At 43.4% G+C, this 27729-nt stretch overlaps 1 protein-coding gene across 1 annotated transcript in view; it reads left to right on the top strand.

Annotated features, from left to right (window-relative positions):
- SLC44A4 (solute carrier family 44 member 4) overlaps positions 1 to 17421 on the top strand; it is a 183622-nt gene extending 166201 nt beyond the window's left edge. Inside the window, exons 15-21 of the mRNA XM_082264094.1 lie at positions 6915 to 7009; positions 11195 to 11298; positions 12770 to 12843; positions 13152 to 13222; positions 14339 to 14433; positions 15024 to 15108; positions 16984 to 17421. Of these exons, the coding sequence (XP_082120220.1) occupies positions 6915 to 7009; positions 11195 to 11298; positions 12770 to 12843; positions 13152 to 13222; positions 14339 to 14433; positions 15024 to 15108; positions 16984 to 17111 (652 nt within the window). The 3' untranslated portion in view covers positions 17112 to 17421. The remainder of the gene's footprint in view (positions 1 to 6914; positions 7010 to 11194; positions 11299 to 12769; positions 12844 to 13151; positions 13223 to 14338; positions 14434 to 15023; positions 15109 to 16983) is intronic.
- Positions 17422 to 27729: the final 10308 nt, after the last annotated feature.

Consider the following 27729-nt stretch of genomic DNA (forward strand, 5'->3'; position numbering starts at 1 on the left):
AGTTGTGGCAAAGGGGGTTGGCATTTTCAGGGTTAGGAAGGGACATATCGTCAACTCTGAAAAAGGTCCAAGGATTACTTTTCAGAAGGGCAGCAAGGACTGCCACACATACTGTGTGAGGAGCCCTAAACCAGTCAGCATGGTTCACGATCATGTAATCACCTGGCTTTGTTAGCAAATCACTGTCAGTGACCGCTTCTGGCATACTCGTTGTACACAGAATTTTTTTTTCTCTGTCGCTCATTGACAGACGTAGTCCTCTTGATTAATATCAAATTGGGTTATGCTGCCCTCTATAGGAGTAGGACTAGGCAGAAAGAAAAACGTTCTGGCCACACCTTAGGGGCAGTCCCAGAGCGTATATCCTCTTCCTGTCTGCTACAGGAAATCAGTTTTTTTCTGTCTAGTCAGGAGTAAGGACCTAAGTTCCTTGCTGGGATCTTTGGTCCTGGCAAGATTTTTTAGAAAACCTTTTCTTTTTTTAGGCAGCTTTTGTCTCCAGTTGTTCCTGTGAGATCTTCAAGCAAATTATGCCGGATCTGGGTGACGGGCTGGATGTTGAGATCCAGTGGTCACCCCAGCCGGCCTACAAGCGCGCGCAGGCCATAGCTCCGCGCTGGGTCGGCCGCGACACATTCAAGTAAGTATGCTGGAGCCGGGCGACGGGCTGGATGTTGAGATCCAGTGGTCACCCCGGTTCAGCCTACGAGCGCGTGCAGACCATAGCTCCGCGCTGGGTAGGCCGCGACATAGTCCCATTGGACGGGGACTGACCCTGCGAGTTAAACGTCTCGTTTGGACGCCAAGAACCAGCAGAGTCACGGCGTCCGTATTTGTCGACAGCCCCCCACCTCGGTGGAGAGGGTACTGTGAAGAGAGGGTGCCCGTCAGTTCCGGTATGGTGAGTAAATGTTCCCCCTTCCCCCCTGTGGGGTTTTTGGGATACGGGCCCCTCTGTGTATGGTCGGATCCTTTTCTGACATTAAGGTTCCCCCTTTAGCCTATAACATGTTCACATATCCCCTGTGATAGTGTGATCTGGTTTGGGAGCTGACACTCCAGCAGGCTTGGTTTGGGAGCTAACACTCTAAAGCAACCTTGGTTTGGGAGCTGACACTCTAGCAACCTTGGTTTAGGAGCTGACACTCCAGCAGGCTTGGTTTGGGAGCTGACACTTCAGCAGCCTTGGTTTCTCCAGCAGATTGATCCAAGGAAGCCTGGTTCGATTTACTATAGTAAACATATAAAGCATCCAGAGCAAAGGAGGTTATAGCCTACCTTAGACTGTAGCTATCGCCATGCTCCCGCAGGCCGACAGGCCGCCATCAGCCTTTCCAGAGCCGTTCACAGGCCGCTGCACTGGAGGAGCCACGCCAGATCGGCAGTCCACCGCCATTTTGTTGTAGACTGACGTCTGCATTGCCTACAAGGCCGCCCGCAGGTCACACAGGCCGCCATTTTTTCGTAGCCTATTGTCTCCTGCATGGAGGCGGCCATGTTTGATGTGCCCAGCCGACCTCGAGGAGTAGCTGGGAACGCCGGAAGGCGTGCACAGGGGGCGGAGCCACTTCCTTTCACCCGGGAAACCTAGTACAGGACTTCCCAGTCTGCATAGGACAACGCTGACAGCAGTTTGATAGGAAACTTCTCTGCATCAGGTGGTGAGTCCTTGGGGTCTCTCTCTCTCTCTCTGGGGGCCCAAAGCAGGTACGCTGAGGGGCGCTATTGTGCTGGTGGATTACAGATAAAAAAAAAAAAAAAAAAGGTATTTTTTATTTTTTCAAATATTTCACTGGCAAAGTGTCCTGGATTAACATGGACCCTGCCACACATGTATCTCCACCTGATCCCCTCGAGGTGGCTGCAGGACCCTCCAGTTCCTCACTTACTATTGAGTCATTGTCAGCAGTTTTGGAGTCTTTTGTATCCCAGGTGGAAGTGGCTTGTCAGGGACAGGGCGCAAGGAAGCGACCCCCGCCTACCCCCATTTCATCTGAAACTTCAGATTCAGAGTCTGATTCTATCCCTGCAGTTGCAGGTACCTCATCTGGGGTTTGTGTCTCGGGTACTGTCTCTTCAGACTGTGAGGAGGAAGTTTCGGCATCTACCATAGCCCGAGAGGAAGCGTTGGTAAACGCACTAATTGTAGCTGTTCGGGAAACCTTAGGACTACAGGTTACACCATCAGAAGTAGCTGATACTGAGATCCCATTTGGTACTAATAAACGCACCAAAATGGCGAAAGTATTTCCCTTACCCAAGTGTTTCGGTAATGTAATTAAGGAAGAATGGGGTCATCCAAAACGAGCCCCTACTATTTCCAAACGCATTAATAGGCGTTATCCGTTCAAGGAATCCCTCCTCAAGAGATGGACAGTACCATCTATGGTGGATTCTCCAATTTCCAGATTGAACAAAGCTACGGTTAGCCCATTGGAGGATGCTCCGTCCTTTAAGGATCCAGTGGATCGTAAGGTGGAGGCTGTGTCTCGCGCCATCTTTTCCCTGATTGGGTCAGCTTTCAGACCAGTAATTGCTATTGGTCTGGTTTCACAAACTGTAACAGTATGGACCAAGTGGTTACGCCGGGACTTAGAGGGGAGAGAGATCCCTCAGGCAGTATCAGATCTGTTGGAACAGATGATACAAGGGTTACAGTTTATCTGCGACGCTGCGCTAGACGCCACGCCATTATTGGGGCGAGCATCAGTCTCAGCAGTGGTTCTCAGGCGTACACTGTGGCTAAAATGTTGGTCGGCAGACCAAGGCTCCAAGAAAGCTTTGGCTAATCTCCCTTTTCAGGGTGAGCGCCTATTTGGGGCCAACTTAGATGAGATTATCAAGGATCTCACTGGAGGAAAGAGCACTTTCTTGCCACAAAGTACTAAGGGTAAAGGACCTCGTCAGAGACGGGGGCCTTCCTTTTCCACCCATAAGAAGTTTTTTCGCCCCACGGGCGAAAAAGCAAAGCCCTCCAAAGCTCCTTCGGGAGGTTTTAAGGGGCGCTGGTCGGGCAAGCAAAAGCCCGGCTCTTCCAGACCTGAAGATAAGACTACTAAAGACTGAAGGTGCGCCCCCACCCATAGCTGGGGTGGGGGGACGTCTTTGCCGGTTTCCGGATCCATGGCTTTCCAGAATCCCGGACAAGTGGGTTCGCGAAGTCATAAGGTCAGGTTACAAGATCGAGTTTCGATCTCTCCCACCGGTGCGATTCTTCCCTTCCAATATTCGACTATCCCCGGATCGCTTAGAAGCTCTGCGGGGAGCGGTCACGGATTTACTGCAACAAGGAGTGGTGGTCCACGTTCCTTGGACAGAGTGTTTTCAAGGGTTTTATCAAACCTGTTTACAATACCCAGGAAAGAGGGCAAGGTGCGTCCAATTCTGGACTTAAGAGCACTCAATCTTTTTGTCAAGATACAAAAATTCAGGATGGAGTCCATTCGCACAGTAGCAACCTCCCTGCATCAGGGGGATTTTCTAGCATCCATAGACATCAAGGATGCCTATCTTCACATTCCCATTTACGCAGGACATCAGCGTTTCCTGCGTTTTTCCGTAGAAGAGAACCATTATCAGTTTGCGGCGTTACCCTTCGGTCTCGCCTCGGCTCCTCGGGTCTTCACAAGGTATGGCCCCAATGTTGGCGCTGTTGCGTCAATGAGGCATATCGATTCTAGGTTACCTAGACGATCTTCTTCTCCGTGCGGTGTCCACAGACCTTGTTACAAAACCTAGAGATCACCATGATCTCTTTGCAAGAGTTCGGGTAGCTGGTGAACCTGCAGAAGTCATCTCTGGTTCCCACCAGGAGGCTGGAATATCTGGGTCTAATTTTAGACACATCCAGGGCAAAAGTGTTTCTCCCGGCGGAGAAACTCCAGAAGATTCAATCAACGACTTAGTTGTTATTATCTGACAACTGGCCTTCCCTTCGGACTTGCATGACAGTCCTGGGTTTGATGGTGGCTTCCTTCGAAGCAGTACCATTTGCCCAGTCCCATACCCGAATCCTTCAAGGAGAGATTCGTCTCAAATGGAATCGGAATCCAGAATCTCTGGACAATCGGATCCGATTGAGCGAGCGGACCAGGGAGTCTCTGGTCTGGTGGCTTCGGTCTCCGATGCTCAGCCAGGGGAAGTCATGTCTTCCAATATACTGGACGATTGTCACCACGGATGCCAGTCTATCCGGGTGGGGAGGAATTCTCGGCAAATTATCTGCTCAGGGTCTTTAGTCCCTGGAAGAGTCCAGGTACCGATAAATGTATTGGAACTAAGAGCGATCAGACTTTGTCTGATTCATTGGACCGAGCAGCTCCGGGGCAGCCCGGTGCGGATCCAGTCGGACAATGCCACAGCAGTGGCTTATGTCAATCATCAAGGGGGCACCAGGAGTGTCCCGGCGGCCATAGAAGTGGCCAGCATTCTTCGTTGAGCGGAACAATTGTTCCAGCTCTCTCTGCGGTATTCATTCCGGGGGTGAATTGGCAGGCAGAATATCTCAGCCGTCAGATTCTGGATCAAGAGGAATGATCTCTTCATCCAGAGGTATTCCACCAACTGTGCCTCCGTTGGGGCACCCCGAATGGGATCTGTTGGCATCTCGGCTCAACAGGAAAGTGCGGAGGTTTGTGGCTCGCTCCCGCGATCCTCTAGCAGACGCCGCAGACATGCTGATCGCCCCGTGGGGGCAGTATCAGCTACTGTATGCCTTCCCTCCTCTCAAGTTACTGCCGAAGCTTCTTCGCAGGTTAGAGGTGGAGGGAATCCCAGTTATCCTGGTAGATCAGGACTGGCCTAGTCGGGCCTGGTACGCCGACCTGGTCAGGCTGGTCGCAGACGTTCCTTGGCGACTTCCTCTTAGAGAGGATCTGTTGTCTCAGGGACCGATCTTCCATCCTGCTTTACGATCGCTGGCTTTAACGGCCTGGCTATTGAGACCCAGGTGCTGAAGGACAAGGGATTGTCAGCTTCAGTTATTCCTACTCTAGTTAAAGCAAGAAAAGCGACTTCCAGAAAGATTTATCATCGCACATAGAAGTCTTAGATTGCGTGGTGTGAATCCCTTGGGTTCCCTCCACGTTGTTATTCGGTGGGCCGAATATTGGCCTTTCTGCAACAGGGGGTTGAGCAGAAGCTGGCCTTGAGTGCTATCAAGGGTCAGGTTTCAGCATTAGCAATCTTCTTTCAGAAGCTTTTGGCTACTCATTCCTTGGTGCGGAATTTCATCCAGGGGGTGCGACACCTGGCTCCGCCAGTGCGCGCACCTTTACCACCCTGGGATCTTAAATTGGTGCTGTCGGTTCTTCAGAAACCTCCCTTTGAAAATATCGAGATTCCCTTGCTTAATTTATCCCAGAAGGTGGCCTTCTTGGTGGCTATCACTTCTGCACGCAGGGTGTCAGAACTGGCTGCATTATCCTGTTGTTCCCCATATCTGGTGGTTCATAGGGATAAGGTTGTTCTTCGTCCGAATCCATCCTTCCTTCCTAAGGTGGTTTCAAAGTTTCATTTGAATGAGGACATGGTATTGTCTTCCCTGTGTCCTAAGCCCAGTCATCCTCGAGAATTCGCGTTGCATTCCTTGGATGTAGTTCGGGCGATCAGGGTATACTTGAATACTACGGATTCATTTCATAATACGGATTCACTGTTTGTGATCACGGATGGCCCTAAGAAGGGGTTGCCTGTTTTCTGCCGCGACCATTTCTAGATGGATCAGACAGACGGTGGTATAGGCTTATTCTATTTATGGGTCGGGATTTCCCGTTCCCTGTTAAGGCGCACTCTACTCGGGCGCTTAGTGTTTCCTGGGCCTTCCGCCATCAGGCGTCAGTGGTTCAGGTTTTCAAGGCGACTACTTGGTCGTCGGTTTCATACCTTTACAATATTGTATAAGGTTTATGTGATGGCATCGTCAGATGCCTCCTTTGGCCGCAAGGTTCCTGCAGGCCGCTGTTTGAGGAGACTGTTGGTCTACCTCGAGGGTTTGTTGGGTAGGTCTCATCTGTTTGCTCGATGAGTCCCTTGATACTTCTGGTTGGCTCCGGTTGGGCCTTCTGGATTTTGATTCTGTTCCCACCCCTCATTTGTGGCACTGCTTTGGGACATCCCAATTTGATATTAATCAAGAGGACTACGTCTGTCAATGAGCGACAGAGAAAAATTGATTTTTGTAAGATCTTACCGTAAAATCCTTTTCTCTTAGCTCATTGACAGACGTAGTACCCGCCCCTCTACTTTTGAGTTGGGTTGGGTTAAAGTCTCTGACACTGCTTTGTGACATAACTGATTTCCTGTAGCAGACAGGAAGAGGATATACCCTCTGGGACTGCCCCTAAGGTGTGGCCAGAACGTTTTTCTTTCTGCCTAGTCCTACTCCTGTAGAGGGCAGCATAACCCAATTTGATATTAATCAAGAGGACTACGTCTGTCAATGAGCTAAGAGAAAAGGATTTTACGGTAAGATCTTACAAAAATCCATTTTTTTTTTTCGGAGTCCTTTTGTAACATATTTTTATTACCCGTTGATCCTGCCAGTATGCCAATGTTATTTTCCCACTTTCTGTCTGAGGGTGACGCAATGTTCACTGTGACAGAAGGAAGGCAATTTAGTAAAACATCCCTACAAGTGCAACCTCCATAGTGTAGTAAACCAGGTGAATGCTATTTATCAATGATTAACACCACACTCCAAAGCGGAGCTTGCACAAAGTGGTAAAAGTCAAAGCTGCTGCCTTTTGGGCCCATTGCCGCTGTTGAATTTTCCTGCTTCGGCCGTGAGTAGGGGAAGTGAGCACAGGCAAGAGGGAGCCGCAAGTTTTCAACTGATGCTGATCCGGTAAATGACGGGTGTTACATATTACATACAGTATTTATCAATAACCTCCTGGATCTTGTGCCTCCCCCAGGTATCATACAGGATCCTTGGCTTTCGGTTCCCTCATTCTCACTATTGTCCAGATGATCCGAATCATTCTCGAGTACCTGGACCACAAGCTGAAAGGTAATCATTTGGCTTGCTGTTGTAACCTTTCCTGGGAAATATGAAAAGGACCTTGAAGTATATCTAAAGTGAAAAACTTTTAGTTTTGGATAGAGTAGGGGAGGGTTTAAACCCCGTCAGACTTTCTTTTGGAATCTAAGGAAAGAATTTTCTTGAGTTCCTGTCCTTAAGAAACAAAAGTGGAAGTAAGAGAAAATCTCTCCAAAATTATATAAATTGCATGTTGTCATCAAAACAAGTGTCCCCATTGGAAATTTCCCTCTCTATTCTTGTTTTGGTTACAGTTCTTTAAATTTACCCTTACCATCTCTCAGGGTGATAGTGGTCACCAGAACAGGGGGTGAATGTCCCCAGTGGTGCACAGCAACATAAGCCTGACAGAGGTTCTAACCCTTCCTTACCCTGTCCTAAATGTATGTTTTAACTTTAGAGTTTATTATTTTATTTTTTTTTACAAGTCAATGAAAAATATACAGTATCAATTGAGATGGTCAGTGGTTACAGCCTCCCTCTCTTAGGCTAAGTTCACATGTAGGCATTTTGGGGCGTTTTTGGGGAGTTTTTCTGCTCTAGGATCAGCTCAAAAAATGCCCAACAAGACAAATCCTATTCATTTCAATAGCCCCTGTTCACATCTGAGCATTTTGACGTTTTAAGCAAAATGCCCAACGCTCAAGAAAGTACATGAGCTTCTTTTTGGGCAGATTACAGGCGTTTTTATTTTTTTCCATTGGTCACTAGTCAACCTAAAAACACCTGTAAAAACGCCTGTAAATAGCAACGCCAAGATGTGAATGTAGCCTTAGTGATCAGTGGAAGATCATGTGCTACCAGGAATTTCATTGCGTTGTGCTGAATTTCCTGACAACCGGAGCAACCTTTGACCAATAGCACGTTAGTCACATGAATATGACCTGTTTTGTATTTTATTTAAAGCCACATTTTTTAAAGCTGTAGATAGACTGGGGAATGGTTGAAACCCTGTTTAGGTTTCATTGCCGTCTGTACCCTACTGAGGTAGATTCACTCACTCTGACCAAGGGACCGTTATTACCAATAAAAAAGAAAAGTGATGGGAAATACAAGATTGTACAACTTTCCCTGTTCCAGTTCCAGTGACAGTTGTACGTTGTAGACATTTGTCCTAGTAAAACTGTCTAAGGGGATTTCCACTCACTTTCTGTTGAGCCTGTAGGAAAAAAGAGAAATCTAGCCAATGGGACAAAGATGACAAAAAAGGCTGACGGGTTATAATTCTTCCTTACCTAATCCACAAAAATGGCTTTAGAAGGACTTTATGAGCCTATTTTTATATTAATGTTGGCATCCATGTACAGTTAGGTCCATATATATTTGGACACAAGCAAAATTTTATTTTTTTATTTTTTTTCAGGTATTTACCAAAACATTTTCAAGCTATGGTTATATAATAGATATGGGCTGAAAGTGCACTCTCTCAGGTTTAATTTGAGGGTTTGTACATCCAAATGGGAGGAAGAATTTAGGAATTACAGCTTTTAAGATTAGCCATTCCCCCCTTTTTCCAAGGGGCCAAAAGTAATTGGACAATTGAATCAAAAGCTGTTTCATGGCCAGGTGTGGGTTACTCCTTTGTTATTTCTTCATCAATTAAGCAGGTAAAAGGTCTGGAGTTGATTCTAAAGGCAAGCACACACTATAAGAAAATCGGGCAAACATTTTCGTCAAAAGAATTTTCGTACGATTTTCGTATAGTGTGTACACAACTTTCAAACTCCTGAATTTGTCTCGTACAAAAAAAAAAAATGAACAATTTTCGTTTAATGTGTACTGTTTTTGTACGATTTTTGTCGTACGAGAAGTTTCATACGAATTTTTGTTCATCGGTTCCGATTTGCTGTGAAACGACGAGGAAAATCGGACGATCGTTCGCCTGATTTTCTTAGGTGTACCCAACTTAAGTGTGGTATTTGCATTTGGAATCTTTTGCTGTGAACCTACATCATGCATTCAAAAGAGCTGTCCATGCAAGTGAAACACCCTTGTAAGGCTTCAAAAAGGAAACAAATCCTTAAGAGAGATGGCAGCAAAATTAGGAGTGGCCAAATCCACAGTTTGGTGCATTCTGAGGAAAGAAGAACTCACTGGTGAGCTCGGCAACATAAAAAGGCCTGGATGTCCACGGAAGACAACAGTGGTGGACGATCGCAGGATCCTCTCTATGGTAAAGAAAAACCCATTCACAATATCCAGACAAGTGAAGGACACTCTCCAGGAGGTGGGCGTATCATTGTCAAAGTATACAATCAAGAGAAAACTTCACAAGAGCAAATACAGAGGGTTCACCACAAGGTGCAAACCATTCATAAGCCTGAAGAATAGAAAAGCCAGATTAGACTTTGCCTAAAAAAAAGCCGGACCAGTTCTGGAAAAGCATTCTTTGGACGGATGAAACGAAGATTATTCTGTACCAGAATGACGGGAGGAAAAAAGTGTGGAGAAAGCTTGGAACAGGTCATGATCCAAAGCACAGAACGTCATCTGTAAAACATAGTGGAGGCATTGTGATGGCATGGGCATGCATGACTTCCAATGGCACTGGGTCATTGGTGTTTATTGATGTCAGAAGCAGCTGGATGAATTCTGCAGTGTTTAGAGATATACTGTCAGCCCAGATTCAGCAAAGTTGATTGGATGGCGCTTCACAGTATAGACAGCCAATGATCCAAAACACACTGCAAAAGAAACCCAGGAGCTTTTGCAGGAAAAGAAGTGGAATATTCTGCAATAGCCAAATCAATCACCTGATCGCAACCAAATTGAGCATGTATTTCACTTACTGAAGGCAAAACTAAAGGCAGAAAGGCCCACAAACAAAGAACAGAAAGGAGGAAACCCAGTCTTTGGTAATGTCCAAAAATAGACCCAACCGTATGACCCACATGTGTCAAACACAAGGCTCACGGGCCGAATCCGGCCCTCCAGGCCATTTTATGTGGCCCTTACACCTCTCCTGCAGCTGCAGGAGAGCTCCAGTCCTCCTCCAGACCCTGTACTTTCTGCTTTCCAGCAATGCCTCCCTCCAGCTTCTTCCCAGCAGCAGCACAAGGTAAGGGGGTGCACTGTTATGTAGTGGAGGGTGGGGGACTCAACTTCTGATGGTGGATAGGCTCTTGATGTCTTATGTAAGGGTCTTACAGATACAACTGGCCCTTTTGAGGGCAATCATAATGCTGATGCGACCCGCAATTAAATTGAGTTTGACACCCCTGGGTATGGCCCATCCAGAAATAGATAAAATCAGTTCAGATATAGGACACCGGTTTCTTTGAAAACTGTCAGAGGTGATTTCTCCTCACTTTGCTTGGCTTTAGATACAGGTTCACACTGATGCGGTGCTGGGGATCTGCATGTGATTTCGACAGGAATCGCACCACATTCTTTATCAAATCACATGCGATTCTTTTCAGTGTGATTTAACCCATTCATTGTATGGCTCAAATCGCACCACACCCACGCGAAAAAGGTGCATGCACTTTGTTTTGCGAACCGTTTTTGGGGTGTCGCCAACTTAACATTGACACCCACAGCGGTTTGCATGAATGGAGTGTGATTTTGATGCAGTGCAGGAAACGCACAGGAATTGCTGCGAATCCCACACTTCATCAGTGTTACCGGGACTCAAGCTAAACCCAGGGATAAGCCAATATCTTCTTAATACATTTTTCATGTGTTGTACTCCTTGAATCTTTGTGTGCTTTGTGTATTTCTTCCAGATCTGTGCAGTAATCCAGTGTGAGACTTTCCCTTCCTGTAATAAGGACCGCTCACTGCTGCGCTCTCCTTGTTCAGGGTGACGGGTCTTGTCTCTGCCACCTACAGCTGGATTGGTTCAGGCAGCATAGGGTCTGATGGGCCCTCCCAAACCTCTGCTCTCTGCATAGGTTTTGTACAGCACAGTGCTGTCAACTACCTTTTTATATAGTAATAACTGGGTTTTTATAAGCGTTTGGTACACACAAAGTGGATTTATTTCCTTTGTGGCTATTGAGAAATACAAAAAAAATTTGTGGCCAGAGTTCAGCTGTAAGTTAAGGAAGAGTTATCAAAATGTGTTAAAGGAAATATCAGTGGTGTGTTACTAGTAGTATTGACATTATTAGACTAGTAATTGTTCATGTATGTATTGCCATTTCTGTCTACTAGGAGCCCAGAACCCATGCACCCGATTCCTCATGTGCTGCCTGAAGTGCTGCTTCTGGTGTCTGGAGAAGTTCATCAAATTCCTAAACCGCAATGCATACATCATGGTAACCTAATGTTAAAAATGGGGTGTTTTTTTTAAGTGATTTCTCAACAAAATAAAGTATGGAGACATGGGTGGATGGGGGAGTTTTCTTTGAATATTAAAATTTAAGTAAATTTTGTTTTTGGTTTGTGGTGCTCAGATGCAGTGAAGATTCGCTTTATTTGGGGCTTTACAGTTTACTACAGAGGAACCGAACTCTGGAAGCTGTGTCCAAAATATGGCCGGTAGAGGGCAAAGGACTAGTCAGCAATATTATTATCTGTGGTCTCCCTGAAGCTAATCTTTCTCCATTACTGATCTACTGTGCCCTTGTGTGGAGGTGGCCATCTTGGTAGAGGCAGGGCTTTGCTTCCTCATGTCGGAGCCTCCTGCAAGGAGAACAGTGAGCAGCACAGTGACACTGCCAAATCTCATTTCAGACCTGCTTAGACTAGCAGTCAGAGGGAGTTGTGCCTTATTTATCATACTGCATATATACATGAGGCAGGAGGTACAGGAGAGCCTAGGCCCACTCATATACCAAGAAATGCTCTATTTTTCAGGAGAAATTTCAGACAAAATTGACATTTTTCAGAGTACTGCTTAGGCAAATCTTTACTTTGGGAGATTAGGGTTAATTAGGAGCACATTTTAAAATGTTTTATACTCAAGACTGCGTTAACTAAAAGCATATGCAGATCAAACGTCTCCCCTTTGATCTACCATGAATGTACCAGAGTAATTACAAATGTAGCAATAATAATGTTGCTACATTGTAATTCTTATTGATACTGCCGTCATTATTCTGTGAGTATCATTATACACAGGAGCAACTGGGCGGCACAGTGGTGTAGTGGTTTGCACTTTCACCTAGCAGCAAGAGGGTCACTGGTTTGAGTCCCAACCACGACCCTACCTGCCTGGAGTTTGCATGTTCTCCCTGTGCCTGCGTGGGTTTCCTCCGGGTACTCCGGTTTCCTCCCACACTCCAAAGACATGCTGGTAGGTTAATTGGATCCTGTATAAAATTGGCCCTACTATGTATGTATGAATGGGAGACCTTAGATTGTTAGCTCCTTGAGGGCAGGGACTGATGTGAATGTACAATATATATGTAAAGCGCTGTGTAAATTGACAGCGCTATATAAGAAGCTGAAATAAATAAATAAATAAAACAAGACATGGCTGTCAAAATGACAGCCTGGACTTGCCAGTTACTAGGACCAGAGAGTTTTATGGGAGGTAGAAGAGCAGGGCATGCCAGGTACACCTTAAATCTTTAGATGATGGCTTTTAGGGTGTATGTCAAATGCCCAACGTCCGCAACTTGCTAATTACTGGATAAAGCTAAAAGCCCATGTAAGTGCCAATAATTTAAAGAAGAAAAAAAAAAAAGGTTCTGCCCTGAACCCACTTATGTTGGTAAATAATTTGTGTAATTCAAAGTTTTTCTAAAAATAATAGATGGAATTTTTCTTTTTTTTCCAACACAGATTGCAGTTTATGGAAAGAATTTTTGTGTTTCTGCTATGAACGCCTTCAAGTTGCTGATGCGGAATATTGTGAGGTGAATACAGACACACGTGTACATGCGCATACTATTTTATTAGATAATGCTTCATTGTCTTTGCTGCACTCTGTGCAGGGCCATGTGTCCCTGGAATTGATGTCTGTCATTGGCTGATAGGACCTGTGAGTATGTGCGGGGATTGGTATGTTGCTTGTGATGTGCATGTGAGTTTATTTTAGCATGCTTTTGTTCCTTTTGAGTTTGCAGAGCTCCTGTCCTCCTTTCATGTATGGTGTGTTTCAGGTATGCAGTTTGCATGTTTTAAGACATTAGACGTTTTGTAATTTGCGTTTTGGTCATTACAGGGTGGTTGTTCTGGACAAAGTAACCGACCTTCTCATTTTCTTTGGAAAGCTGATTGTTGTAGGTGGAGTCGGTAAGGATTGTAGTTAATGTTGTTCTTAAGTCTTGCTTCTTTTGTCACTTTTTGTAGAGTTCATGGTCTTCTTCATTTGTGCCCCCAACTTTATAGAGGCATTGGTGATCATTTACTAAAACAGGAGCACACAGAATCTGGTGCAGGTGTGCATGATAACCAATCCACTTCTAACTTCAGTTTGTTCAGTTAACCTTTAACAATAAAACCTGGAAACTGATTGGTTTCTATGCAGTGCTGCACCAGATTCTGTGTGCTCCTGTTTTAGTAAGTTACCCCCATTTTTTTTGCCAACCCCACCAAGCATGGCGTTCTATGATTGCTGTCCTCTCTGCTTCCCTTCTACGTGTTGGTCTCTTTTATGCCCTCTCCCTATGTGTCTTGCACTCTCTCTCATTCCCTCCACTTGCCACTCACTACCATTTCCTCTGTCCAACATCCTCTGTCTCATCCTTTACCACGCCCTCTATCCAATAGCAGCGTCTCATACCTTTCCACATGCCCTCTTCTACAGGTGTTGCCAACCTGCTCTAGATTTCCTTTCCCACGGTCTTTCCATTTTCATAATGCCACAATTCCCTTTGTCCTTTGGTCCTTCTAAGCCAGTGGTCCTCAACTCCGGCCCTTTAGGGCCCACTAACAGGCCAGATTTTAAGTATTACCTTGGGGAGATGCAGACTAGAGTACTGCAATCACTGAGCAGCAAATGATATCACCTGGGATGTATTTCAGTTATCTTGCAAATCTGGCCTGTTAGTGGGCCCTGTAGGCCAGGGTTGAGGACCACTGTTCTAAGCTACTGCCTTTTCCTTCAGAATGCTTGTTGCTATCTTTTTCTCTCTCTGCATTTCCTTGCCTATTACTATGGGCCCTGTCAAGTATATCCTGTACCCACCAGGGGCTTCCCCTTCCTAAAATGTGTTGTTAATCTTCCCTAAGGTGATGCATTTTTTTTTTTTTTTTTCTTACTTGGTCTTTTAGAGCTTTCATTACCCTGATTTACTGAACAAGCCCCATGGTGCCACCACACACCTTCCCAATTCTTGTGTTTTTTATTCTTCTTCCCCTTGTTACCTCCCATATTTTGCATGACAATTTCTCTCTTGCACTTCTCAGGTGTATTGGCATTTTTCTTCTTTTCTGGTCGACTGCCAATTCCAAATGATGCCTTCAAGTCTCCAACTTTGAACTATTACTGGATTCCAATCCTGGTGAGTGTTAAAAAGGACTGTCCCAGACAGTCTTTGGTGCCTCATATCCATCAAATCATTTCACTTCTATACTCTCCAGAGGTCATTATTTATATTGATTTGCATGAGAAATTGCTAAGGAAATGGACATATCTGAGACCGTTCTCTTCACAGAAACTTGTGGCTACACAATTTTCTTGTACAATTTTCCTTTAGATTTACCAAAACCATATAATATGAGGTCACTCCTAAACACTTTCAAATTGTAAGCAATCATGCAGGCCCTTGCAACTACATAGTTGATGGTAAATCTAAAAGGAAATTGAACAAGAAAATTGTATAATATGTAGCCAGCTTAAAACAATACAAAGCAGTACACTCACATTCATATCTAACATTCATGGGTTTGAGTGGGACTCAATGTAAAATGCTGAATGTAAAGGGACCAAGTATATAATACATATTTACAGGAAACCTTATCTAACATCAGTGACTACCCCTGTCCTGTTTTGAAATGGCCTATTTAATTGTGTACCAGTGATGGCAGGGAAAACAATACGCTATGAAGGTGATGTGAAGCAAACGTTAAGTGTTCATATGTTTCCTTACAGACGGTGGTCGTTGGATCATATATCATTGCTCAGGGCTTCTTTAGTGTGTACAACATGTGTGTGGACACCCTCTTCCTCTGCTTCTGTGAGTATACACGCTCATTGTTCATTATGGTGAACCTCTACAAATTATATATGTTCTCAACTGACGGCAAAGTGGTGCCTGGGCTTACCTCGAAGGAAACCTTTCCCTAGAGAAACATGATGGAGGCCAGTGCTAATTCTAAAAATGCTACTTGCCTGCCTCTGTCATGGCGACTCTCTGGTTTTAATCCTTTGAGCCACTGACTGAGAAAAAGTATACCAATAAGGACTTTGCTCTTTCTAATCTGCATACATTTCAAGGTAATTGAACAATAGCCAGAAAAAATAGCAAGATGAAAAATGTAAAGGCCAACTCTGGGCCCCTATCAGGTTTTAGTTTGTATGCTTTTTTTTTTTCTGTACTTGTCTTTTTCTGAAGTCTTCTGACTGCTATTGTGGTGTTACAGGGTCTTCTCCCTCCCATCGTTGGGCAACCCTGGATGATGCAGAGAGTAATGCCTCGTACACACGCATCGATTATTGGCCGGGAATTTTTGGCCAACGTCTGATCGGCCGATTTTCGGCTTGTTAGTATGATGCTTTCGACAACCGACTCCGACTTTTCGGCCGAATAAAATCTGGTGTGCAGGCTATAAAATTTTTGTTGGCCGTCAACACAACGGCCCATTTTCCGTCAGTCAGTACAGATTTCGGCAGACAAAAATCTGATGAGCAAGACTGGGCATGCTCAGAGAAGAAAAAACACACGGAAAGTCAACCAGCACATGACATCACTTCTGAAGTTGATTTTTGTTGGCCGAGAAAATTCGTGTGCAGTCTAGGCACATTCCAACCAACAAACAACACTGGACAAAAGTCGGCCGATAATCGTTGCGTGTGTACGAGGCATGAGGCTGATGTGATGACATCAGCGCTGCTTTCTGCATCAGTACCCTGTGAGTGCAGGGCACCTTTATCAGGGGACACCCTACACTCAGGCTTCCAAATTTGTACAGTTCCAAATTAAAGGTGACTATTGCATCCAGAGCGGCTTTATTTTTTTAACATCTAGAGCGACATCTAAAAAACATAGTCTGGAGTTGGACTCTCAAGAGACATTACACAAGAATGCATTTGTGTATTTTTTTGTTATATGTAAAATATACAGTAAAGTAGGGAAAGCAAACAAATACATACTGCCTTTAAAAAAACTGCCTGGTACTATTTTTCCACTGGCAGGATTAGCTGGTAATAAAGCTGTTTTATGGGGAAAAACAAACACTGCTGTGTTAGTGTATGTATACCTTCATTTTCAAAGTTTGGGACTACCTTGCCTTATCCCTCAGTCAGCATACTGTTTACTCTTACTAATGTGGAAGTTGAATCCCCATTAAATTCCTGGTGATCCTGCCAGGCCCATTTAGTGCGAAGTGCTTCCTAGCCACACTAAGCATGGTAGCATATCTGTGCTAGTGTGGTCAGTTTGGGTGATCAGGACAGTGTGCCAATGCATATCATACCTGTAATCCAGCTTCTGACATTATAGGCTTAATCTCCCCCTACCCAGCTTGATTGTCATTAGGAGATCTTCTTATGGAGTCTCTGCCGCCTGCTTTCGAGAGGATGAGAAGGTATAGAAGTTATGCAACTTCAGCAAAATACAAAAGCGACTTTGGAGGGTTTTCATAATGTTTTGTTTACAGAGAATAACTTAGAGAAGAAGCTTTCAGACTTGTCATTATGGCTTTAAACGCTGATGACTTTCATATACAGCATTTTTTATTTTGCTCATTCATAATTTAATTTGAACTTACTCATAACCTTCTTTGTGTTTTAATGAATGTTGATTTCACTCATCCCTACTTATCAGCAATGGCATCATCCATATTCCTTGAGATCTGGTGCTCTTAGTTTCATATCATCTTTTCTTTTCCAGTGGAAGACTTAGAAAGGAATGATGGCTCTGCAGAGAAGCCATACTACATGCCTAAATCTCTCATGAAGATCCTCAACAAGAAGAATCGACCGCCTGAGGCCGAGGGGAAGAAGAAAAAGAAGAAATAATAATCGTTATTTTTACGAACAGATCAGTTGTGGGATTATCACCGTTCCACACTCAGACTGACAGGGGAATTTTCCCAGTCTGCCCATGCTTCCTGGCTAGCAGGCAGGTTGAGAATTGCTGCTGATTTACTTTTCATCCTTTCGATTTATATCCATTGACCAATCACTTTTCTGGGGCTGGCAATAGTCAAAGTCCCCCTTTGTTTACATTTTAGTAGTGTCAATATCCAACAAGAAGGGGTTAAAGTCAGCTACACAGGCCAATGAACAGCAAGATCTGTTTATCGTTTCACCATACCTATTGGAGGTTGAAATTAATTGACCAAACCCTGGATCTTTTTTTGACCAAGAATGTGTTTTTTTTACCAGCAACACCTGGTAAGGCCTACAGAAACATATTGATGATCTAACAATATACATTATATGGCTAAAAGGTTGGGGATACCTGAACATCACACCTGTATGAATTTGTAGGATATGCCATTCCAAACCCAAAGACATTTTATGGAGTGATGGTTAGAAAAGCCTCCACTCTTCTGGAAAGATTTTCTATGATATTTTGGAGGGCGTCTGTGGAAATGTGTGCCCATTCACCCAAAAAAAGCATTTGTGAGGTCAGGTATTGATGTTTGATGAGAAAACCTGGCTCACAATCAGCATTAAAAATCATTTCAAAAGGTGTTCCGTAAGGTTGAGTTCAGGGCTCTGTGTAGGCCACTTGGGTTCTTCCACACCCGACATTATGGAACTGGCTTTGTACACTGGGGCAGTGTCATGCTAGAACAGAAAAGGGTCTTTTCCAAACTGTTGGCATAAGAGGAGTAGCACTCATGTTTCTAAAATGTCTTTGTATGCTGTGATATTAACAATACCTGTCACTGGAAACACTTGAACTCTTTAATTTGAAGGGGAGTTCATACACTGTTGGCCATATAATGTAGGTGTGATGGTTAGGTGTCCATTTTTGGCAACATGGTGGATCCACCTAAACAAGCCAATAGCTTATTGATATATGCTGTAGGAGAATTCTTGAAAATGGCTCAGACATTTTTCCTTTGGTCCCAAATGCTGTGATATTGCTCTATGTGTGTTCCTGGCTTTGGAGCGAGAAGCATTTGGCAAAGTGCCTCATCAATCTTCAGTGACCTCCTAACTGTGAATGTGGTGTCCAATCCTGGATTACACATGACTTCCTGTTGTGCCTTTTATATTAATATGTTACAAGCAATTGTCTTGTATTTTTTATCACTTGTTATAAATGTAATTGTTTCCTTGTATATTAGAAGACAGCCATTTCTTGAGTGGGGCTTATCACTTTAAGAGGCATTTGTGGAATTGTTGCCTCAAGCGCTGGTAAAGTTACAGAATGGCCATCTCCTTTAATGTATGTGCATAATGCCTGACTTTAATGTAACAGGTGCTATCCATATTATTGTGTATCTAAAGCCAAAACAGGTTTTTTTCTTTTTTTCTTTAGTGGCGTACACACTATAAGAAAATCGTCGAACGATTGTCCGATTTTCCTCATTGTTTCACTGCAAATTTGCGCAATCTTTTCTTTTCTAATTTTTCTTGTACTAAAGAGGAACACATTAAACGAAAATCATTCGTTTTTTCCTGTGTGAGAAAAATTTAGGAGTTTGTCCCTACGAGAATTTCATCCAAAAATTCAGAATCGGCTGTCAAAAGCGGTGTACACACTATACGAAAATTCTTTGGACGAAAATGTTCTCCCGATTTTCTTATAGTGTGTACGAGCCTTTAGTTATGTTTTGTATGGGGAGGATTATAACGTCCAACAGGTTTCTATGTTTGTGTCCCCACTAGGGAGATTCAGCTTCTCTATTTCTCCTGGTGACCATTGTCATCAGGAGAGAGAGTGAGAATAAAGGCCCATACACATCAAAAAATCATACAATAAATACTGCTTTCAAAGCGATCGTACAACAATCTATTTGTTGGTACACCGCTGTCGACAGCCCGTGCAAATTTTCCAATGGAACAAGCACGAAAATTTCTCGTACGGTTTTCATTTGAAAATACAATACAAATACATCACTTCCAAATGTTATTCTTTCATGCGAGAATTTTTGTAAGTTTAGTAACCTCTTCATTTTTGATATTAGATTAGCAAGCAAAAAAGCAGTCATCCGATATTCTCATTGTGTGTACCAACCAGGCTTTTCTCTCATTTTGGAGAGATTTCACTCTCACTTCCTGTTGTGTCTACAGAACAGGAAATGAACCAAAATCTACCCACTGAGACACAAATGGCAAAAAAACCCCAAAAATAATAATCTGACCCGCGTTTTAACTAGTGATCAACCAATATAGTTTTTTTTTTACTGCCGATACAGATCAGGTATCGGCCGATATTTTCGGACATAAAAAAAAAAAAAAAAATTGAATGTCTACAGGTACTCTGCACTTAAAAGCATTCAAAACGCCACGTTTGGCTGTTTTGAATGCTGTAAGTTTTTTTAATTCAGCGCTGCCAGTACCTGAAGTGATGTCATGACATCACTTCCAGGTACGCGGCGGCGCCAAATTCAAAGAAATGGAGACCCGGGTCAGACGGCGGTGGTGAAGGTAGGAATCCTGGGTCTCTCGGTGGGATGGGAGATCCGGGTGAGCCGAGGAAGGTGGCGGCGGCGGGAGACATCCCCTACCGCTTCTTGGAATGACAGCCGAGCGGCTTCTCAGCTGCATCGGTTGTCATTACAAGACAGCCGACCGTTGGCTATGGACACCAGCATCACCCCGGTACAAGCACTTTTCTCTGAAATATCGGTAAATAAAAAGCCGATTACGATATATCGGGGGAAAGTCCGTATCGGCCCTCTATATATCGGCTTTGCCGATAATCGGTCGATCTCTAGTTTTAACCCTTCCCTACTCTATTCATAATGTAAAATAAAAGTTTTAAATATACTTTTAAGACAACTGTCCTTTTCAGTTTATTTGTACTTTGACATGTTTTATAGTTAATAAGACCTCCGTAAAAAAAAACTAAATAAAATCCCTATGTTAGAATCCTCTGAAGAAAGTAGCCCTTCCTTAATTCATGCTCCTAAAAGATATACAGTGTGGGTTACAGGAAACTGGGTCACTAAAGTGCGTCTCAAACTTATTTTGTTTTTTTACAAATGCCCTTTAAAATGTACTACTTAAAAAGGTTTTGGATGGAATGGGACAGATTAAGTGTCGGTTCACACTACTCCGACTTGTCAGGCGACTTGGTCGCCTGACAAGTCGTGCTCAATTCTGTGCAATGGGAACTGTTCTAATAGGAGCGACTCAAGTCGCTCCGACTTAGAAAAAGGTTCCTGTACTACTTTTGGCCGAAGTCGGAGCGACTTGCATTGACTTCCATTATGTGCCGAAGTTGCGGTGCAAGGCTACTTGTTCAAGTCGCCCCGAAGTCATGTCGCCATAGTGTGAACCGACTCTAAAACTGCAGGCAAGGAAAGGTTTTCCCTACCTTTCTGTTCTGAGGAAAATCTTTTACCAGACAAGAAGTGAGGGAAACAGACAATAAAAAGCTGACAGAGGTTCAAACATGCCTCTTAAGCCATGTTTCATTTAGCATTAAATAGTTAATTTGACTAAGCTGATCCAAATAATCTATTTCCATTACTAAAACATTTACACACAATCAGTATACTAATCGTGAACACAAACTTTGTGTAGCATCAGCTACACACAGTATACAGTGCTGTGTTCCACCACCAGTGCAGGGACTTCCAGTCCTGTTCCTGAAACTAAGTCAGGCTGAGCACTGACCCCGAAATCATCCATCCACCTCAGCCAATCGGAGGACTTCTTGTATTTATGGATGGCCACCTGTGAATGGCTGAGAAGCACTCCGATTGACTCCATTTTGTTCCGGGTGCAGCGCTGTATACTGTATGTTGGTGATGCTACACACCATTTATACAGCGCTCACAGCGAGAGCATTTCTTAGCAAGGGAAATCGTTAATTTCAACTAACTTGGTTCAAATGAACCTTTTAAAATTGAATGAACCCCTTGCGTTAGGCTTTAAACTAAAAAAAATATAAAAAACAATATACTTTTTATTTATGACCGTGTTGCTGTTTAAGACTTTCCTTCACTTCCCGTCCTGTGAAAGGTGGTCTCTGGGACAATGAGTAAGGGGGAAAAAAAAAATTGAGCCTGAAAGGGGCAATCCTTTACTCTGTCCAAAAAAAAGGTTTTGGCTGTAGGTAAACTTTTAATTTGTATATTACCTCGGTTTCCTGTTGACTATATATGTGCCACAAATTGGAATATACCCTAATATTCATCCACGATTGGGAGTGAACTTTTTCAAGATGGCTGTCTTCTAATGATCCATAGATGCTATTTATACAGATTATATTGAAATGCTGTTTTTTTTTTTTAATTATCTAAAGAGGCCTTGATAGATTTATATTTTTAGATAGAGGTCAGAAGAAAATTAGGGCCATCTATAAAGCACCCAAAGGGACCAACTTGAGCCATAGATTTTACTGGATCGCACTTTAGGCTGAATATAATTTATATATATTTAGTATGTATGAACTGATTTTAATCTCCTGATTATAGTTTTTGTACCAAATCAGATTTTATAGGTTACACGCATGTACATAAAATGCTGTATATTTGTTTGTATAGATAGATATACAGAGGAGAGGACTATTTTCTAAGAGCTAAATAAAGAGCTGATTAATAAATTGCCTGTTTCCTGGTTCTTTATCATATAATAACCATAACACAACATAATAATCATATAAGATTTTTTATTTACAGATTTGTACCAATTACATCCTGGAAATACAAGTTATAAAAACATTAGAAGAAAAGCTAATAGGCAGTTGGACCTCTCTCATGATCTGTTGTATGGCAGTCTGGTGCTTTTCCAACAACGCTTCCTATTATGATTAATTATAATCACTCTTTGCATAGAATACAGAGATGATCTGTGAAGTGTGTACCCACAGACAGATGTCTACTGAGAACATGGTGAACTTACTATGATGCCAGTGATGAGTAAATGCAGTTACATTTTCACCATAGAAAAGGTTTTTTCTTTGCCTGTTCACACAGAGGTTTGAGTGTAATAGTTAATACTTTTTGCACTCAGAAAGTGCTGTCCTTAGTACCTAAAGTAGCTTTAGGCCTCATACAGACAGGCATTTATCATCTTTGCAGACAACACTCTGATTATGCAATAAACCGGCTGATTTCTGCATTTATGATTACTGTAGGTAGAGAAACTTTGGCCCCATACAAAATATGTGCAAACCTCTACAGCAGTCAGATCCATACCCTGTACATAAAAATGGGCACCACCACTGTTTGTATATAAACCCAATATATGAGCAGCTAAAAATGATTGGGGACTTCTGATCGGTTGTGGACGGAGACAGTTTGTGCCCAGAGCTGGGGTTCTCTGGTTCAATACAGACTGGATGCAGCCAATTGCCTAGTCTGAATGTGATCATAGCATGTGTGAAGATGCAGCATTTATCAGTGTGCAGCAATAATCATCCATCTAAAGAGGGCCTTATATAGCTCCGTTATCACAGGCAATGGATGAAAAATCCCCTAAAAGACCACACCTGTAGGCATGGAATATTTGGTTAGCACTACCAACCAAATTTAGGCTGACATTTTCCAAAGTAGGTTTGATTGGTTGCATCTAGGACTTTATTGGCAGTAAATTTACTACATGTTCTTCATTTGGCAGTGAGAGGGAAGTGCAATAATAATATAACTTTCTGCCATTTACAGTGCTAAGAAGCTTCTACTGCTGGCCCCTTTGCAAATAAAAAGGCACTTTTCATGGCATGGTAAATTTGTCAGTAAAGCAACAAAGTTTGGGGCTATACTGTTATTGCATTTTGTCAGCTCAGCCCAATGCGATCAATCCAGTCTCAACATTCTGGTTTTCTTTTTTATGCATCCCAATCAAAAGGTGCACCAAAAAGTTTTATAAATTGCACACAAGAAATTCAAATCATTTTAAAGCCCCATGCTAGCCTGAGGTTAAGGAATGGTGCAATAAGCAACTTGGATACCAACTGCACAGCATTATAGAAACATCTGGAATAAAAAATGTGCCTTGTCCATTACAAACTATCCTTAAAGCCCAGCTGAGCTGTTTCAATTAAATACATTTCAGGTGCAACAAAAAGTTGGGCAAAATCTTAAGTTTATTTTCTTTAAAAAGCAGCCACAGCCAGTATAGAAAATCCAGTCCACTGCTAGGATGCTGCAGTTTTGTGTGTGGAAACAGTGGTCTCCCTTTATCAATTAAAGTGTAACTACATCCAAAACTGCAGGGAAGGATTAGACTTTCATTCAGGGATTATTATTTGAGTCCTCAGAGAGAATTTCTGCTCTCATTTCTGTCCCAGTGGCAACCAGGACAGGCAGTAGACTCACACAGTAATAAACTGGCTATGTCACCTGTGCCCCTGATGGAGGAGATTCCCCTCACTTCCCGTCCTAGCGATGGAGGAGGTGCCCCTCACTTCCCATCCTAGCGATGGAGGAGGTGCCCCTCACTTCCCATCCTAGCGATGGAGGAGGTGCCCCTCACTTCCCATCCTAGCGATGGAGGAGGTGCCCCTCACTTCCCATCCTAGCGATGGAGGAGGTGCCCCTCACTTCCCATCTTAGGGATGGAGGAGGTGCCCCTCACTTCCCGTCTTAGGGATGGAGGAGGTGCCCCTCACTTCCCGTCTTAGGGATGGAGGAGGTGCCCCTCACTTCCCATCTTAGGGATGGAGGAGGTGCCCCTCACTTCCCGTCTTAGGGATGGAGGAGGTGCCCCTCACTTCCTGTCCTAGTGAAAGTGATCATTGGAACAGAAGGTGAGGGAACTCTTCCAGATGAGGCACACGCATTACCCTGAAAGTGCTTCTAATCCTTCCCTGCCATTGAAACAAATTGGGTTAGCATCCCCCCTTTACAAGGAGATACATTTCACCACTTCAAAGGTGTTCACCATTCCATGAAATTTATTTGAAACCAGAAGGAAAATATTACATATAGCTAGCAACATATTACACCAAAAAGCACCTTTGATTGGGGCTGTTTTTTGTAACTGCCAAACTATAGGTCCAAATATGACAACCGAGAAATTCCAAAATAATAGATAAGAACTACAAGTCCCAGCATGCTCTGGCAGGGCACGCTAGCATAGGCAGTTTCCTGACCGCCGGACATAGCAGGTTAGCCAGTCCTTGGTACAGCACATGACCAATGATCAGAGCTACTTCCCACAATCCTCTGGGGTTACACATTCTCAAGATCTAAGGCAAACAATGTAATAGATCAGCTGTAATAAAATAGATTATTCAAGTATTAAAAGCTTCAAAACCCCCGCTCTAATCACCATTAATAAAATATTCTATTTGTATTTATTCCTAAGGCAATGAATGTATATCGTATAGAAAATATTTCCCTTAAATAATCTCCATTTACATTTAAAAAAGGGAACAGTTTTACCCCTCTCCAAACAAAAAAAAAACCCTTATACATACAGTAACCAGCAGTACAGAGGCCATCAGATAATCCAAGCAACTGTTGAAAAAATAAAATTCCAGCATGCTTGTACCTCTTCGGCAGCAGGATGGCAATGTTTGCCAAAGCCGGACACTGAATAAAACCCATGGAGGTTCCTCTTGCTTGTAGCGAAGTTGTCTCTGGATACAGATGCAAGTTACCTTTTGGCAGTGGATTCTGGTCTAATTGCCAGAATTACTCCTTTCCAAAAAATTGGCCCTGTCTATGATATTATAGAAATGAGACAACTTGCACCTGTTTTCAGACACAAGACAAACACAAATTTTACACACACCCTGAGAAGACGTGTACTCTCCCCCACTGTTCCCAAGCTGTAGTAAGCTTATTTGCTGATCCCATTGTTGATATCAACATAAGCTGTTCCACTAATAGGTTATCCACAAATATACCGTTACCATAATGTCAGAAATGTCCCCACATCATAGAAAATCAGCATTATTCGTGTAGTCTCTGGCAGTCACCTTCAACATAAGGTCAGTTCAATAGAATAGAAGAGGAGACCAGGCCTTGGTGTCTCACAACTCTTCCAGAAGACCGAGGATGGAAGGTCCCTCTGCAATCCATACAGAAAGTCTATGTGTGGCTAGTAAACAGGTCAGAGCATTGATGAATCCTCAGCAGACCTCTTGAGGAAGACGATACGGAGGATAGCAGGCCACTCTGTTATCCATTAAGAAAGCCTATGTGTGGCTAGTAAACAGGTTATAGCATTGATGACTCCTCGGCAGAATCGCACCGTGACCTGCCTGAAATTACACAGGAAACAAATTTAAAGACCAAGAAAAATGCTAATTCACAAATTGGCCTTAGCCAACCAATGCACCCACTCCTAGACTGACCAATGAGTATTAACCTTCATTCATAATAGGACTGGGTCACCTGACCTTCATTCACTTTTACAACTTTCATGCATCTTACTCCTTCCTACCCCACATTTAACCACTTCTGGACCGCATGGAGACGAATGCAAACCTGATTGGTGTAGATGTCATTTATTTCAAGGCTCGAACATAACAATACCACCCTAATGACCAGACCATTTTTTGCGATATGGCACTGCGTTACTTTAACTGACAATTGCGCAGTCGTGCGACGCTGTACACAAAATTGATTTCCTTTTTTCCCCACAAATAGAGCTTTCATTTACTTTGTTATAAAACATTCCCAATAAAAAAAAAAAAAAATGTAAAAATCAAATGTTTATCATTTTCGGCCAATGTATATTCTGCTACCTATTGTTTGGTAAAAAAAAAATCCCAATAAGTGTATATTGATTGGTTTGTGCAAAAGTTATCGCATCTTCAAACCAGGGGGAAGATTTATGTCATTTTTATTTATACTAGCAATGGCGGCGATCAGCAGTTTTTAGCAACATTGCGGAGGACAGATCAGACAACCAACTAACATTTTTGACACTTTTGGGGGGACCAGTGACATTACTACAGTAATCAGTGCTAAAAATATGCACTGTTACTGTAATAATAACACTGGCAGGGAAGGGGCGATCAAAGGGTTAAATGTGTCCCTAGGGGGTGCTTTCTAACGGGGGGAGGGGGCTTGCTTGATGAACATAGAGACCTGTGTTCCTAAATAAGAGGAACACAGGATCCCTGTGTTCATTACTGTCAGAACAGCGGTCTGCCGTGTTTACATCAGCAGAACGCCCGTTCTGTCTCCACGGGGAGCGATCGCGGCCCGCTGATTGGCTCCCCCTGTGGCCAATCGGCGCATGCCCTCACTAGCTGTCCTGCGAAACAACGTACCTGTACTGAGTCAACCTGCCGCTGTACAAGTATGGCGGCTGGTCGGCAAGAGGTTTAAAAAAAAAAAAACAGATTTTTAAAGGGGGGGGGTACCTTTTCTGCATAGCACAGCCGCACTTCAGCTTTTCTCACTTAGGTGATGTCACCTCCCTTGCCTGAAGCATCCTGACATACCTATGCCAAGCATCCCCAGGAGGCTTTAGGGCTATAAAAGGACAATGGATCGTCACTGGGAGGGATTGGAAAAAAAAGCCACCTTCCTGCTGGCGGCAGCAAGGACAGCACTGGATTCGCTGGGTGGGCCGGTATACTATTTAACTCAAACCCAGAGTACTAGGTGGAAGGGGTTTAAAGCAATTCTAAACTTTTATAATTTTATTTTTAAAATAACAAACATGGGTTACTAACCTCTGGGCAGTGGTTTTGCACAGAGCAGCCCTGATTCTCCTCTTTTCCGGCATCCCACCAGGGGTCCTGGCCCCCTCCCTCTTGCCAAGTGCCCCCCAGAGCATGGTTTTGAGTAGACTCGATCCTCCTCTTTTGGAGTCCTGGCTCCTCCCCCCTGCTGATTACCTCCTTAGCAAGCTGCTTGCTAAGTGGAACTACTTCTGCAGGCACTTCTGCACTCCTGAGCCCAACTGCTTGCATATCTAGACACAGACAGCGGGACTTTGCCCCAACACCCACCATAGGATTTGATTGACAGCAGCAGGAGCCAATGGCCCCCACTGCTATAAATCTCTTCTGTGAGGAGGGAGAGAGCCGCTGCTCTTGTGCACAGCGCTGGATCAAGATGAGGTGGATCTTGAACACAGGTGGTTTTTTACCTTAATGTAGAGAATGCATTAAGGCTTTCGAACGACTTTAGGATCAAAATTACCCCGGGGGTAAGGTGTTGCAACCTTGACATGTGTAATAAAACAACATATCTTTGCAACTACTTAAATGTATCTAGGTGAATTTTTTCCTTGTTTTTTCAGGAAAAATTGGGATTTGGTGGTATATGGTAATGGATACCTTCTAATTTTCATTAACAAAGGAAAACTGACCCAGAATAGTATGAAAAAATATTTCTTTTTTGAAGATTAGCTGTATATTTCTTGCCATTACCCACCAAAAAAAAATTCTCCTATTCCTGATGTTCATAAAGATACCACATATGTGTGCGTTATTTGCTGTCTGTACCTGGAGTAGGGCCTAGGAACAATAGTGTGCGTTTAACCTTCACAGGTGATATTGGCTGTCATAGGGATCACAAGTTCGTGAGCCCGTTCTACCAGA

The sequence above is a fragment of the Pelophylax lessonae genome, assembly GCF_965119305.1.
Source record: "Pelophylax lessonae genome assembly, chromosome: 7".
Taxonomy (NCBI): Eukaryota; Metazoa; Chordata; class Amphibia; order Anura; family Ranidae; genus Pelophylax; species Pelophylax lessonae.